This window comes from Mobula birostris, chromosome 10 (genome assembly GCF_030028105.1).
Source record: "Mobula birostris isolate sMobBir1 chromosome 10, sMobBir1.hap1, whole genome shotgun sequence".
NCBI classification, from domain to species: Eukaryota; Metazoa; Chordata; class Chondrichthyes; order Myliobatiformes; family Myliobatidae; genus Mobula; species Mobula birostris.
The window spans coordinates 40,925,838-40,942,990 of NC_092379.1; the positions used below are offsets into that span (position 1 = coordinate 40,925,838).

The 17,153-nt window shown below is 46.5% G+C and overlaps 1 protein-coding gene and 1 long non-coding RNA gene across 2 annotated transcripts in view; one reads left to right on the forward strand and one right to left on the reverse strand.

Annotated features, from left to right (window-relative positions):
- Nucleotides 1-3,345: 3,345 nt before the first annotated feature.
- LOC140203957 (uncharacterized) lies at nucleotides 3,346-7,622 on the forward strand. The gene is made up of 3 exons (XR_011887463.1): nucleotides 3,346-3,505; nucleotides 5,317-5,378; nucleotides 5,508-7,622. It is a non-coding gene; the product is annotated as an uncharacterized lncRNA (long non-coding RNA).
- A 494-nt stretch (nucleotides 7,623-8,116) lies between these two features.
- Nucleotides 8,117-17,153, reverse strand: part of LOC140203618 (uncharacterized) — a 99,204-nt gene continuing 90,167 nt past the window's right edge. Inside the window, 3 exon segments of the mRNA XM_072269666.1 lie at nucleotides 8,117-8,370; nucleotides 10,728-11,157; nucleotides 15,074-15,550. Of these exon segments, the coding sequence (XP_072125767.1) occupies nucleotides 8,117-8,370; nucleotides 10,728-11,157; nucleotides 15,074-15,550 (1,161 nt within the window).

Sequence of the window (17,153 nt, forward strand, 5' to 3'; positions counted from 1 at the left end):
AGCCCCTTCTTAAGCTCCTTTCTTGCTTCCCTATATTCCTCAATAGACCCATCTGATCCTTGCTTCCTAAACCTCATGTATGCTGCCTTCTTCCTCCTGACTAGATTTTCCACCTCACTTGTCACCCATAGTTCCTTCACCCTACCATTCTTTATCTTCCTCACCGGGACAAATTTATCCCCTACATCCCGCAAGAGATCTCTAAACATCGACCACATGTCCATAGTACATTTCCCTGCAAAAACGTCATCCCAATTCACACCCGCAAGTTCTAGCCTTGTAGCCTCATAATTTGCCTTTCCCCAATTAAAATTTTTCCTGTCCTCTTTGATTCTATCCTTTTCCATGATAATTATAAAGGCCAGGGAGCGGTGGTCACTGCCCCCCAGATGCTCACCCACTGAGAGATCTGTGATCTGACCCGGTTCATTACCTAGTACTAGATCTAGCATGGCATTCCCCCTGGTCGGCCTGTCCACATAGTGTGACAGGAATCCATCCTGGACACACTTAACAAACTCTGCCCCATCTAAACCCTTGGAACTAATCAGGTGCCAATCAATATTAGGGAAGTTAAAGTCACCCATGATAACAACCCTGTTATTTTTGCACCTTTCCAAAATCTGCCTACCAATCTGCTCCTCTGTATCTCTGCTGCTACCAGGGGGCCTATAGAATACCCCCAGTAGAGTAACTGCTCCCTTCCTGTTCCTGACTTCCACCCATATTGACTCAAAAGAGGATCCTGCTACATTACCCACCATTTCTGTAGCTGTAATAGTATCCCTGACCAGTAATGCCACCCCTCCTCCCCTTTTTCCGTCCTCTCTATTCCTTTTAAAGCACTGAAATTGAGGAATATTGAGAATCCATTCCTGCCCTGGTGCCAGCCAAGTCTCTGTAACGGCCACTACATCATAATTCCATGTATGTATCCAAGCTCTCAGTTCATCACCTTTGTTCCTGATGCTTCTTGCATTGAGGTATACACATTTCAGCCCTTCTACCTTACTGTCTTTACACTGTTTATTCTGCTTCTCTTTCCTCACCGGGACAAATTTATCCCTTACATCCCTTACATATTTTCAGATGGCTCCCTTATATCTTTTGAACAATTATCTAATAAATACAATTTACCAAGAACACATTTTTTTAGATATTTGCAAGTTAGAAATTTCCTAAATACCATACTCTCTTCCTTTCCGGCCTTACCCCCACCCCCCGGAAATATTTTAGACGTTATCATCAACCTTAACCTGTTTCAGAAAGGTGTAACGGCTACTATTTATAATACTATCATGAAATTTAGGAAAGCTCCACTCGACAAGATTAGGACTGACTGGGAAAGGGAATTGGGTCTTACTATCCTGGCTGAGGACTGGAACTATATTTTACAACTTGTTAACACCTCCTCTATCTGTTCCAAACACTCTTTAATTCAATTTAAAGTTGTCCATAGAGCACATATCTCTAAAGATAAATTAGCTCGTTATTACCCTCATATTAACCCTCTTTGCGATAGATGTCATGGGGAGATAGCCTCCTTTACCCACATGTTTTGGTCTTGTCCTACTCTGGAAACTTTTTGGAAAGACATTTTTAATATTATATCAAAGGTTCTGAATAGTGATATTTCTCCCCATCCTATTACTGCTATCTTTGGATTACCTAAACCTTCTAATAATTTACCCCCCTCAGCGCGTAGAATGACTGCATTTCTTACTTTAATGGCGAAAAGATGTATTCTACAACATTGGAAGGAGATTAATGCCCCAACTACGTTTTTTTGGTTCTCTCAAACGATACTGTGTCTAAATTTGGAAAGAATCAGAAGTAATCTTTATGATACTTCAGTTAAATTTGAACAGACCTGGAGATCATTTATTCAATATTTTCATTTAATGTAACTATTTTTTTTCTCTCTGACCACGTATACATTCCCTTCGTGGATTTTATCTGCCGGGTTTGAGGACGCGATTGTTTAATTGTTTAAAGTCCAGTATATACCCAGTTAGCCTATTGCTTTGCTTTGTTAGGTTAGTTGCACGGTAGGTTTTCTTTCTGTTTTTTTTCGTTTTGTTGGTATCTATGAAAAATTAGTATGCAATTATATTACCTTGTTATTCTATAATTAACATACGTTGTGTTGTTTTCTTTTGTATTAATATTACTTTTATATTTATATCCTAACAATGTATTGGTTGCTATATATTTTACTCTTTGTGTACTAATTCAATAAAAAGATTTAAAAAGCAAGAAAGATCTTTGTGCCTCTTCCTCATCCCGGGCCTTTCCGATGTTATCATCTCTCCCGGCCACCTGTGCGTAGGAGCCCGCCCGTTTCGGTCAGGCCCTGTACAGGTGGTCCGCCTGCCCGCAGAGGTGGCAGGACTTGGCCTCCGTGTCCCTCCACCTTGCAGTTTCTGCACAGCACAGCCTTACACTGGGCTGCGATGTGCTCCGCCTTACCGCAGTTCCGGCACACCTTGGGTTGCCCGGCATAAACCAGGAAGCCCCGGTTCCCTCCTGTTGCGAACACTGAGGATGGATGGATGACACAGCCGCTGGTGTCCACCCTCAGCTTCACCCTGACCTGCCCTTTACTTGTCCATACTCCCAGACTGTCGTTGACGTTCTCACACTTGCCCACGCTCTCCACATATGCGCTGGGAATGTGAGGATGCCAACGACCGGTACATAGGGGTTGAACATTAGTACCAGAACCGTTCTCTCTTGCTGCGTTACGTCGGCGTAGAGGGGCTGCGCTTTTAGTAGCGACAGCGGCGCCTCACTCCCCTTCTCACTGAAGCAGTCACGTAACTTCTGCCACCCTGGGGCATGCCCGAAGGTGACGTCGTAGTAACCGGCGAAATCCCGGACGCTGTAAAGATCGTTCACCTTGAAGCCACGGCAATCCGGTAGCACCTTGCAAATGAAGGTCTCCCTACTGAAACCGTTGCCTTCTTTCAAATCTCGAACGCTCAGTCTGACCGTCTTCTTCACCCCAGCCCCACGAATCGAAGCGCTGGTCTCTCCAGCCTTCCTCTTCTCTGATGCGTTCGTCTCTCCAGCCATCCTTCCCTCCATCGCCGCTGCACAGGGGGAAAAGGCCAGATTTCGGAGCCGATTCCCTCCACATTCCACCCCGTGTCAGCCCGAGGCCGCTCCCCTGCCAACGCTCTCTGTGTGCTGAAATGACCACCGGCGATCAGAGCGTTCCGGTAAAGAACGTTTGATCTTAGCTCTTCATCACCGTCTCTCCCCTGCCAGGTTAGCTCCTGGAAGTTTTCCTCTCGGCGCCGGACATCACGTGTCAGAACGGATATCCAGAAAAAAACTACCCAGAGCGATGTGACAGGGAACCAGTCTCCATCATCAGGGACAACAACCCCCGCCCCCCGCCTTAGATTACATCTACACATGTTGGGAGACCGCCGGACGTGGAGCGAGAGTCCGAAGGGCAGCGACGGTCGGAGGAAGTCGCAGTTGAACGATCGACTTATCAGTGAGTTCCAACTTTGCGCAACAGTCTGTTTGATAAGATTGGGCCCTTGTTTTTATTTCGTTTCTTTACTGACCAGAAAGTCTTGGCGGAAAAGGATCTTGGCGATTGCAGGGATGACTTGCAGTGGACTGAAAAGCTTGAGAATGTAGATATTAAGAAAGAGGATGTGCTGGAGCTTTAGTAAAGCATCAAGTTGAATAAGTCACCGGGACCAGACGGGATGTACCCCAGGCTACTGTGGGAAGCAAGTGAGGAGATTGCTGAACCTCTGGCAATTATCTTTGCATCATCAATGAGGCCAGGAGAGGCTCCGGAGGATTGGAGAGTAGCGGATGTTGTTCCCTTATTCAAGAAAGGGAGTAGAGATATCCCAGGAAATTATAGGCCAGTGAGTCTTACTTCAGTGGTTGGTAAGTTGATGGAGAAGACCCTGAGAGGCAGGATTTGTGAACATTTGGAGAGGCATAACATGGTTAGAAATAGTCAGCATGGCTTTGTCAAAGGCAGGTCGTGCCCTACATCCTGATTGAATTTTTTGAGGATGTGACTAAGCACATTGAAGAAGGTAGAGCCATAGTTGTAGTGTACATGGATCTTAGCAAGCCATTTGATAAGACACCCCATGCAAGGCTTATTGAGAAAGTAAGGAGGCATGGGATCCAAGGGGACGTTGCTTTGTGGATCTAGAACTGGCTTTCCCACAGAAGGTAAAGACTGGTTGTAGATGGGTCATACTCTGCATGAAGGCCGGTGACCAGCGGTGTCCCTCAGGGATCTGTTCTGGGACCCCTACTCTTTGTGATTTTTTTATAAATGACCTGGATGAGGAAGTGAGGAAGTGGAGGGGTGGGTTAGTAAATTTGCTGATGACATAAAGGTTGGGTGTGTTGTGGACAGTGCAGATGGCTGTCAGAGGTTAAAGTGGGACATTGATAGGATGCAAAACTGGGCCGAGAAACGGTAGATGGCGTTCAACCCAGATAAGTGTGAGGTGGTTCATTTTGGTAGGTCAAATATGTTGGCAGAAAATAGTATTAATGATGACTCTTGGTGGTGTGGAGGATCAGAGGGGTCTTGGGGTCTGAGTCCATAGGACACTCAAAGCTGCTACGCAGGTTGACTCTATGGTTACAAACGCATACAGTGCATTGGCCTTCATCAATTGTGGGATTGAGTTTAAGAGCCGAGATGTAATGTTGCAGCTCCTTAGGACCCTGGTCAGACCCCACTTGGAGTACTGCGCTCAATTCTGGTCGCCTCACTATAGGAAGGATGTGGAAACCATAGAAAGGGTGCAGAGGAGATTTACAAGGATGTTGCCTGGATTGGAGGGCATGCCTTGTGAGAATAGATTGAGTGAATTCAGCCCTTTCTCCTTGGAGCGACGGAGGATGAGAGGTGGCTGATAGAGGTGTACAAGATAATCAGAAGCATTGATTGTGTGGATAGTCAGAGGCTTTTCCCCAGGGCTGAACTGGCTAGCACGAGAGGACATAGTTTTAAGGTGCTTGGAAGTAGGTACAGAGGAGATGTCAGGGGTAAGTTTTTCTATGCAGAGAGTGGTGAGTGCATGGAATGGGCTGCCAGCGGTGGTGGTGGAGGCGGAAACAAAACGGTCTCTTAAGAGACTCCTGGGTAGGAACATGGAGCTTAGAAAAATAGAGGGCTATGGGTAACCCTAGGTAATTTCTAAGGTAGGGACATGTTCGGTACAGCTTTGTGGGCCAAAGGGCCTGTATTGTGCTGTAAATTTTCTTTGTTTCTATGTGTCAATGTTCCCACCGCTATCTCTCCCTCTCTCAACCATACAGGTAAAATATCATCAACACGTTATCTACTGGGGAGGCAAAAGAACTGATGCAACATTACAGTGGTTTGCAAGCTTTAAATATATTTAATACGTTTTGGAAACAGATACATTTACAAAAAGTAGGAAGTTAAAGACTAAAATTTCCACACAGTAGATTAGTAAGTTATAAAATGATTTCTTCTCAAATTTAAGCGGCGTCGTATCACGTCCAAGACGGAAGAGGCTGGAGCGTAAGTGGACAGGGGCATCAGTGCACTGTAGAGGCGTTGAATCTCCTAGAAACGGCTGAAGCGGTTTTTCTGCAGATCATTGCCAACGTGGACTGTTACCGCCTGCAAGATGAAAAGTGAAAGTTTACTTTGAACTTGGAACTTTGAAAAATTTTCTATCAAAGTATGTACAGTACTGTGCCAAATTCTTAGGGACAGACACACACACACACAAACATATATATAAATAGCGTGCCAAAGACTTTTGCACAGTGCTGTAGTGATTTTATGGATTACACTGTACTGCTGCAAAAAAAAAATACAAATTTCATTACGTATGTGAGTGATGATCAACCTGATTCTGATGTGGGTCTCCATTGTGGACTGGGAGAGGGGGGATCATGGTTGGGAATAGGGGAAGGGAGAGGCAGTGAGTGGGAAGCACCAGAGAGACATCTGTAATGACCAATAAACCAATTGTTTGGAATCAAATGGCCTTGCCTGGTGTCTCAGGGCTGGGTGTGTCTGCAACCATGCCATCCAAGTGCACTGGCACTCCTCCTCTGCCACTTGTCCCACACCCCTCCTGCGGTGCTCCATCCTCGCCATTCCCAACATTCTTTGCTCCTGCCAGATTTACAAGCTCGCTCTCCGCTCCATGTTGACAAATACAGCGGTGTGTGCAAAAGTCTCAGGCACCCCAGCTAGATAGATATGTAACGCTCGGCTCGATCAACTCACGTCCGTCTAGGGGAACTGCCGTAGGCCCTACCAAACTGTGTACTCACGTTTGCGTAGACGCTACGTAATGCACCCCGATACAAGCCCACACTGTAAAATATCAGACAATACACAATGTACAGTTAAGTTACACTTTATAACTCTTTTTGGTGGTGTGGTTAGTGGACACAAAAAAAAAACAAAGGTGCCACTCAGTAAATTTGTCAGTTTTGTGCACCAAATTAAGTCGTTGGAGCTCACACCTCCCCGATCCGTCCACAAACGACCTCCGAACCTCCAACAACCTCCGAACCGTCGAATTCCGGTATCCGCCATCCCGGAACCGCCGACCGCTCCCGCACTCGTCCGTCCTCTTCACTCGCCTTGAGCAGGTACACAAATTGGGTGTGACATATATATGTGAATAGGGCTTCTTATAATGTCAGGCACTGAACCAAGATGAAAGAAATACATGAATTCCCAAGCTCCACAGAAATATAGTGATAGTTACGACATTAACAAGATTATAGCCTATCACTACACTTCAGTGTATAACTGGTACAATAAAACATATAATACTTAATTTAATAATATGACAAAGTATTACTAATTATCATAAAATATAATTATCAAGCAAGTAAGGTAACGTTGTTTGCTTAGAAGCCATAGGGTTGTTAGTGAGAAAAATTTACTTTTGTATTGGCGACCACCACAGATGTAGGCTTACTTCTACGGCTGATTCAGAGCAGACAGCAGGGCCCGCAGTGCTGAGCAGTGTTCCTAAGCAGGTATCAAAATAACAGAAACAAAGCAAATAAGTTTTTTACACTTTCAGCCACATAAACTGGAACCAAGTAATCAAGTATGAAACAAGAACGCCTGAAGAACGATTGGTAAAGCCACGAATATTGGTGAATATTAGTATCAAAAGCGGTAGGTTGGCAACTCTGCCTCGTACCGTTTCTCTCGCAGAAATGGTTGGACAGGAAGTGTACCTGTGTGTCTGGATATTCACAATATCCTCACACATCGGGTATTACATGGTTAGACCAATACAGATCCTGTTTAGTCTTTAAGTATGTAAAAAGTGAAAGAAGCTTGAATCTTTACAGAAATTATAATTGTATCTGTACGAATAGAAAATATCATATTTTGTAAGTGAGAAATGTTAACAGGGGAGGAGAGCAGCCATTTGGGAGATTTGGAAATGTATTTCGTCTCGTTCATTGCTCACTACTCTTTTTCCTATCAACACAAAGAGAAAAAGAGCCTCTTTCCAATCAACTATAGCGGCCGCTGTTAAATTCCCCGCTTGTATATTTTGACATTTTTTTACAGAGGTGCCGGAGTGGCACTCCGGTGAGATCCAGCAGCACTGCACCCCTGGCTGAGGGGTAATAACTGTTCCCGACCCTGATGGTGTGGGTCCTGAGGCTCCTGTACGTCCTTCCCGATGGCTGAGGGGTAATAACTGTTCCTGAACCGGTGGTGTGGGTCCTGAGGTTCCTGTACGTCCTTCCCGATGGTTGAGTGGTAATAACTGTTCCTGAACCTGGTGGCACTGAAGGCATTATGCTGACTGTGGTGCTTTACAGACACTTAGATAGGCTGACGGATGATGGAAAATGGCAGGCTATGCGGGAGGGGAGGGTTAGGTTGGTTGATTCATTGATTGAGAGAAGGCACAGAATTGACCCTTCCGGCCCTTCGAGCCTCACCGCCCAGCGATCTCCCGATTTAACACCAGCCTAATCATGGGGCAATTTACAATGACCAATTAAACTACTGACCGGTATGTCTTTGGACAGTGGGAGGAAACCGGAGCACCCAGAGGAAACCCTAGAGAAAACTTCTGGCGTTCACCTTTTTTTTTTACCTGCCATGACTGTTGAGGTCCCTTTGTCTAATCCTGGGTTTTGTGGAACAGGTAGAGCCACGGAGGTGCAAAGTTGGGGGCTCGGAGGACACGCACAGCTTCCCTCTGCTCCTGTCCTCGGTCACCCTCTCGGGATAGGCAGACGCGTTGGGAAACCTCTCGGCAACTTGATTCTGCTGGTGCTCGGGCGGGTTCCTGCAGTCGCGTTCCACGGCACTGTCCCGTAACCAGCTCCTGCAGCAGATCCTGTCTGGGGTATGAACTGAATACTTTAGCTAACGAAAAACATTCAAGATTGTTTAGTGTCATTTTCAGTACACAAGTGTCAAGGAGAACGAAATAATCGTAACTCTGGATGGGATGCAGGAGATAAATAAAGCACACCAAGCCAAACACAAGAAGATCTGCAGATGCTGGAAATCCAAGGCAACACACACAAAGTGCCAGAAAAACCCAGTAGGTCAGGCAGCATTTACGGAAACGTGTAAACAGTCGAGGCTTTAGGCTGAGGCCCTTCATCAGGACTGGAAAGGAAGGGAGAAGACGTTGAGGGTGGGGGAGGAGAGGAAGAAGTACGAGGTGGTAGGTGATAGGTGAGACCGGAAGAGGGGGTGGGGTGAAGTAAAGAGCTGGGAAGTCGATTGGTGGAGGTGATGAAGGGCTGGGGAAGGGGGAATCTGATAGGAGAGAACAGAAGGCCATGGAAGAAGGGGACGATGGTGGAGCACCAGAGGGAGGTGATGGGCAGGTAAGGAGATAAGGTGAGAGAGAGAAATGAGAATGGGGAATGGTGAAGAAGAAAACTAGAAGTTCGACAAATCGATGCTTAACTCACTACTAAGATAAACTCCATAAGATAAAGAACACAATAATAATAATAATAAAAACACAATAAATATAAATACATAAGATAGCTTATATACATGGATTGACTGTACGTGCATAAAGTGACTCTAGGCACAGGAGTGTCTCAAAATCACAATCAATCAGCATATACCATGAAATTTGTCGTTGTGCGGCAGCAGTACCTTGCAATTGAAAATAAAAGCTGTAAATTACAGTAAATATATAAAAAATTAAAAAATTAAACAATTAAACACGTCGTGCAAAAAGACAAAAAGAAAATAGTGAGTTAGTGTTCACAGGTTCGATGTCCATTCAGAAATCTGATGACGGGGGAGAGGCTGTTCCTGAATCACTCAGTGTCTGTACAGAAGGTGACTCTGACAGGAAATGATCAGGTGGTGGTGGTTGGGGTGTGGGTTAGTGTTGGGGAAAGTCACTGTTTCTGAGTCTGGTGGTCCAGGCGTGGATGCTATGCAGCCTCGTCCCCGATGGGAGAGGGACAAACAGTCCGTGAGCAGGGTGGGTGGGATCCTCCCTGACGTTACTGGCCCTTTCCCGGCCCTTGATGGTGGGTAAGCTCCTGGACCGGCTTCACTCACCCCCCGGTGGCTCGTGGGTGTGGACCCACTTCTGGGGATCCTGCGTTCTGATGTTTGATGTTCTGAGCGTTACTCGTTTGTTGTTTCTGTTGTTTGCGTGACTTTGCACGTCTGATGGTCTTGTTTCGTGGGGTGCTTTCTTTAAGTGGGTTCTCTGACATTTCTTTGTTTGTGGCTGCCTGCAAGAAGATGAACCTCGAGGCTGTGCACCGTAAGCATACTTTGATAATTACTGTACTTTGTACTTTGAACTTGGAATACATCCTTGATGGCTGGTAGTCTGGTGCTGGTGACACGTTGGGCACTTAATTGTTTCCTGAAACACTTAATTCAACAACTAATAATTCAGTTTTGCTCAGCCCACAAGGCTGTAATAAAATCTAGCACACATTCAGCAATCCCCCGATTTAATCCCAGCCCAATCACAGGACAGTTTTACAACCACCAATCAACCTACCAACTGGTAGGTCTTTGGGCTGTGGGAGGAAACCAGAGCACCTGGAGGAAACACTCGTGGTCATGGGGAGAACATACAAATTCTTTACGGGCAACGGCTGAAATTGAACTGGGGTCACCGGTACCGTAAAGTATTGCGCTAACCACTACGCTACGGTGTTGCCCCACGGAATCCTCATGCAAATCCAGCAGAGTTTGAGCAGTTTTGTAAAGAAGGAAGGGGAAGGGGAAAAATTGCAGTGTCCAGATGTGCAAAGCTGATGGAGACCAGTCCACACAGACTCAAGGCTATAATTGCTGCCAAAGGTGCATCTATTAAATAGTGACTTGAAGGGGAAAAATACTTATGTAGTCAATTGTTTTGTGTTTAATAATTGTAATTAATTTAGAGCACTTTGTAGAGATCTGTTTTCACTTGGTCACAAAAGAGGTTTTCTCTGTTGATCAGTGTCAAAACAGCCAAATTAAATCCACTATGATTCGGTGTTGTAAAACAACAAAACATGAAAACCTCCAAGGGGGACGAATGCTTTTTTGGAGGCACTGTACATACAATCGCTGACAAGCAACCAATGTGCAACAGAAGACAAACTGTGCAAATACAAAGACTAAACAAGTAATACTGAGAACACAAACTGTGGAGTCCCTGCAAGTGAGGAAACCCAGATTTCGAGTTTAGAAGGCTAAAAGGTTGTATTTCACTTACTGTAACCCCAGCAGTTGCAACAGGAATCACGCTGATCCCGAGGTGCATTTGAAATCTCCTCAGTGACATTAGCGTGCCCTGCAGCATCAGTCTGTCTGGAACAATTCACATTGCTTGCCAGGCCCACTTGGCTGCGGTTGCGTTTCAGGACCTTAGACAACTTCTTGATGGCCTTCGAGGTGGCATGCGGGTTGCCCGTTGCGCTCAGCGTCTCTCTTGCGGCCTTTTGCCCCTCTTGGGGGAATGCCTGGGCCTCGAGGCCACCTTGGCTCCTGGGCTGACTCTGGACCTCAGGGAGGAATTGCCTCGAGCTCCCATTCTGCTCTGTGCTTTCGGCTGGCAGCGTGCTGCACGCATCCGCTGGTTCGGTTTCCTCCGCAACAATTGTACTCTTCTGGTCAAGCTCCTCAAAGATCTCCGACTGGGTATTCTGAAGAAAACAGAAATATAGATGAAAGGTTTAGAACACATAATTTTGCAGGCCATTCAGCCCACGATGTTGTGCTGACCTCATAACCTATTCGTAGACCGACCATAAATCTTAGCAACAGAATTAGGCCACTTGGCCCTCCGAGTCTGCTCCATCATTCCTTCATGGCTGATTTATTGTCCATCTCAACCCCAGCCTTCTGCCTTCTCCCCGTAACCTCTGACACCCTTACTAATCAAGAGCCTCTTAACCTTCATTTTAAGTACACCTCCACAGCCGTCTGTGGCGATGAATTCCACAGATTCACCACCCTTCGGCTAAAGAAATTCCTTCTCATCTCCGTTCTAAAGGGACGTCCTTCTATTCCATCATGGCTGATTTATAACTTCAACCACATTCTCCTGCCTTCTTGCCATAACCTTTGATGCCCTGACTAATCAAGAGCCTATCAAACTCTGGTTTTAAATATCCCCAATGACTTGGCCTCCACAGCCGCCTGTGACGATGAATTCCAGATTCACCACCCTCTGGCTGAAGAAATTCTTCCCCATCTCTATTCTAAAGTGACGAACCTCATTTCTGAGGCTGCACTGTCTGGTACTCCACTCTCCCACTTTCAGAAACATCCTCTCCACGTCCGCTCTGTCTAGACATTCCAGTCTAACCTGACTGAGATATTTTAAAGAAAAGGCACGGTGTTGGATCAGTTTAATGTTCTCGGGAAATAATTGCAAGGGACCCATTAGTATCTGTTCAAAACTCGGACAGTTTCTTTCAGGATGGGCAAAGCAGTAACTGCATTTGCCACCTGGAAACATGAGGGGAAACATTTTCACTCAGAGGGTGGGGACAGCTTGGAACAAGCTGCCAGCATAAGTGGTGCATGCGAGCTCGGTTTCCACGTTTAAGAGAAGTTTGGATAGGTACACGGATGGTAGGGATATGGATGGCAATGGTCCTGGTGCAGGTCGATGGGAATAGACGGTTTAAAATGGCTCGGCATGGACTAGATGGGCTGAAGGGCCTGCTTCTCTGCCGTATTTTTCTATGACTCTCCGACGCCGCAGGAATCTTCTACCTTGTGGGAATGGAGCTTTCCCAACTGCTTTCACTCCCACCAACCCTCCCACCTGGGCATGGGGTTAAAAACCCAGAGCTACAGAAACCCCAACAGAAGCTCCATCCCTGGGAGAGGAAGGATATGCCAAGAAGATGGGCCACACCTGGAAACAGGTTGAAAGACTCCCAGGATGGAGGACTCTGGTGAGCTGCTGTCAAAGGCCTGTGCCCCAGATGGCGTTGGTGATTCTGTAAATTGGTGTTCACTCCCCACACTGCATTCTCGATCCAGCCAAGCCACTACAATCAGGGGGCCGGTTCAGGCCGAGCAGTGATGGGACCACTGAACAGACTCTCTATACACTGACTGGCCTGATCTCAAATAATAACAAGGCAGCCCACAGAGAAGTGGTCATCACCCTGACACAGTGGTGTCAAGAAAACAACCTCTCCCTCAATGTCGCAAAAACAAAGGAGCTGGTTGTGGATTACAGGAGGAATGGAGACATCAATGGATCTGGGGTTGAGAGGGTGAACAGCTTCAAGTTCCTCGGTATACACGTCACCGAGGATCTCACGTGGTCTGTACATATCAGCTGTGTGGTGAAAAAAGCACAGCAGCGCCTCTTTCACCTCAGACGGTTGAAGAAATTCGGCATGATCCGAAGAACTTTCTACAGGGGCACAACTGAGAGCATCCTGACTGGCTGCATCAGTGCCTGGTATGGGAACTGTACCTCCCTCAATCGCAAGACTCTGCAGAGAGTGGTGTGGACAGCCCAGCACATCTGTAGTTGTGAACTTCCCATGATTCAGGACATTTTCAAGGACAGGTGTGTACAAAGGGGCTGCAGGATCATTGGGGACCCAAGTCACCCCAACCACAAACTGTTCCAGTTGCTACCATCCGGGAAATGGTACCGCAGCATTAAAGCCAGGACCAACAGGCTCCAGGACAGCTTCTTCCACCAGGCCATCAGACTGATTAATTCACACTGACACAACTGTATTTCTGAGCTATATTGACTGTACTGTTGTATAACTTACTGGACATACTATTTATTACAAATTACTACAATTTACACCTTGCACATTCAAACTGAGATGTAACATAAAGATTTTTACTCCTTGTGTATGTGAAGGATATAAGAAATAATATTCAATTCAATCAAATTCAATTCGGCCTCTCACTGGGTCAGTGAGACGGGCTGGCAGCTGCTCTTGCCACACCTGTTCGCTCCCCTGTCGTAGTTTTTCCCGTGACCCTGTCCCGTGCACTATTTCTGTTCGTTTCCATCTTACAGACCGTTCTCAGGAACTGAACCCTGTCTTAACCCTGAGAGAGCCTGTAAACGCATGGAATCCTATAAGGGTCATAGAATGCATCCAGTCATTGGGGGGTGAATCTGTGAAATTTGTTACCACAAGACGGCTGCGGAGGACAGGTCATTGGGTATATTTAAACCGAAGGTTGGCAGGTTCTTGATTAGTCAGGGTGTCAAATGATATGGGGAGAAGGCAGGAGAACAGGGTTGAGAGAGATAGTAAATCAGCCACGATGGAATGGCAGAGCAGACTCAATGGGCCAAATGGCCTAATTCTGCTCCTATGTCTTATGGTCTTACAGAGGCCAAAAAATTCATGGTCTGCTCCAGTTTCTAGTATTTTCTAAAATTTTGTCATTTTAAAATTAATTTTATAAGCTCAGTGGTAGAGTATTTGAGTACAGATTAGCAGCCAAAGAGTCATTTAGTTCATAATAGGCCTTTCAGCACATCCAGGCCGTGCCAATTTATTAAGCTGCCGAGTCCTGTCATCCAGCACCTGGACTGTAGCCATCCCTACCCTCCCATCTATGGACCCATCCAAACTTCTCTTCAATATTGCAATCTAACCACAATTTACCACTTCCGCTGGCAGCTCATTCCACACTCGTACCACCCCCTGAGTGAAGAAGATTCCCCTCAGGTTCCCCTTGAACACTCACCTTTCACCCTTAACCTATGACCTCCAGTTCAGTGCCACCCAATCTCAGTGGGAAAAGCCTGCCTGCCTTTACACTATGGATACTTCTCATCATTTTGTATACCTCAATCAAGTCTCCCCTCCACCTCCTACGCCCCGGGGAATGAAGACCCAAACAATTCAGTCTTTTCCTATTACTCAGGTCCTCAAGTCCCTGTAATCGTGGTTGGCATTAGGGCAAAGGGACCGATAGCTCTGTGACTATGACTTGGGCTTCCTGTCGACACAGGCCTTGGTCAATTCAAATTCTCAACTTGCCTATGTGTGATTTAGAACAGAGATCATCAAACACCACAGCACAGTGCATTCCTTTTCACCCACGATGTTGTACCAACTTTTAACCTACTTTAAGATCAATCTAACCCTTCTCTCCTACTTAACCCTCTATTTTTCCATCATCATGTGCCCATCTAAGCATTTCCTGAATGCCCCTAATGTATCTGCCTTTAGCACCACCCATGACAGGGTGTTCCATGCACCCACTACTCTCTGCCTCTATCATCCCCTCTATATTTCCCTCCCATCGCCTTGAAATTATGCTTCCTGGCATTTGCCATTTCTGCCTGGGAAGAAAACTCTGGCTGTCCAATTGATCTGTCTTACACACTTCCATCAAGTCACCCCTCATCCTTCTTTGCTCCAAAGAGAAAAGCCTCAGCTGGCTAAACCTATCTTCACGAGACATGCCCTCCAGTTCAGGCAGCATCCTGGTAAATCTCCTCTGCACCTTACCTAAAGCTTCCACATCCTTCCTGTAATGAGGTGACTGGAACTGAACACAATACTCCCAAGCGTAGTCTAACTAGGGTTTTGTTAAGAGTTGCAACATTACCAGTAGAGGTGGAGATTGTGACTCCTGCCCATTTTCATCTCCCGCCTCCTGCTGCGCCAGGTCTTTGGCCTCTTTCACAGCTTGGGGCTCCAGTGGGACCAGATCTTGTACCTGCTGCTGATCCCCATCTTCGGCCTCTTGGTTATCCAGGACTTGGGCCTGCTGTTGTAACTTTTGCACATTGGCCTCCGGTTGGTTCACTGCCTCACTCACAGCATTTCCCTCTTGTGCTTCAGCAGGGATCTCCGATGGAACCTCTGTCTGCTCCTGCTTCTGGCCTGGTTCTTTCTGCTCTGCTTGGGATTGGTTCTGGAGCAGCGAGCAGTGTTCTGTGCCATCAGCCTTCTGTTCAGAAACCAGCTCTGGCTCAACATCTGCTCTTCCTGGAGACAACTCACAGCTGTGGCCCACATTCTTCTCCTCCCAGCCGCCTGCTCGCTGGCTTGGGCTGGAGACAATTCCTAGCACTTGGCTGGTCTGAAGGATACAGAAGAAAAAAAAACTTTGAAAACAGCTGGCATTTTAAAACACTCAGTAAAAAACAATCTTGGCAGTCAGTGTCAGATGAACTTCCTGAACTTGTGACGCTCAGAATACCATTCAGTTTCGCCTCAAAGACTCAGAGAGGCGTGCAGGAGAATCCTTGACAATGGCACCAGTGACAAGAACACGATGTAGTCAAAGATTTATTTCCATGATATTATAGAATAACATGACACTAATAATGCCATTCCTGATACCGGAACAGGTCAGTGAGCAGCTGGCCCAGGGAGAGGGGACCATTTAATGTGGTGAGATGTGAGAAGCCCCAGTGCTACTGCCCTTTGAGACAGGTGATAAAGGCAGATTTATTAGAGGCAATCAAATACTGGAGGGTGGGTCAAGAGAAACTGCTTTCAGTGGCAGGAGGGTCAATAACTGGAGGAAAGAGATTGAGGATAATTCTCAAGTTGCCATAAATCTCTTCACTTTGGCTACTGAGATTCCAGTTCCTGGATTTCCGCTCAGGCCTCTTGTTCGGTCTGGAATCAGCCTAGGCCTGGGTCAGAGGGGCAATGAAGTAATTTCTTCTTAACATAGACAGTTGTGATTTAGAATTCACTGTAGCCTGGCCTACTGAGTTCCTCCAGCATTTTGTGTGAGTTATTTTAGATATTTCCCTGAAGGGTAAACGCCACAGGGGAGCTGGACTATAATGTGTGGTTAAAGGTGTAGCTGGGTGGTGGGGTGGAGATACATCTCTACCAAAGGAGGTGTAAGGTGGTCCTTCCCTCCACTAGTCTGCAGGTCACCCTTGGGCAAGGAATAGCACCTGCTTAGCCCTCCCGATCAGGGTCACATGAAGCCACGGAAGCAGGTGGTGGTTGGTTGTACGAACAGCCGGTGCATATCACAAGTCCTGGTTATACAACCACTGATGCCAGGCAGACAGTCTCTGAACAGTATTGATAATGGCTAGGGTCACCCGTCTTGTAAAGACACTGGCCCAGAAGAGGTTTGCCATTGCCCACAATGCCAAAGACCATGATTGCCCACATCATACGGCATGATACATAATGATGATGGTGAAAGGAGTAAGAAAGTAAAATATCCTTTAAACAGAGAGAGAGAGAGAGAGAGAGAGAGAGAGACATCACAGAATGTTACTGTACAGGGAGAGCTGGGGGGGGTCACAGAAAGTTAGCTGTGAGTAATGTAGATAATGGCAAAGGCAAATGGAATTCAACACACAAAATACTGGAGGAACACAGCAAGTCAGTCAGCATCTACGGAAATGAATAAACAGTTGACGTTTCCGGGCCAAGACCCTACATCAGGACTGGAAAGGGAAGGGGGAAGAAGCCAGAATAAAAAAGGTGGGGAGAAGGGAAGGAGGACTCGCTGGAAGATTATGTGTGGATCTAGGTGGGTGGGGGAGCGGGATGAAGTAAGAAGCTAGAAGGCGATAGATGGAAAAGGTAAAAGGGCTGGGGAAGGAGGAATCTGATAGGAGAGGACAGTGGACCACAGGAGAAAGGGAAGGGGGAGGGGTACCAGGGGAAGTGATAGGGAGATGTGGAAAAGAGGCCAGAATGGGGAA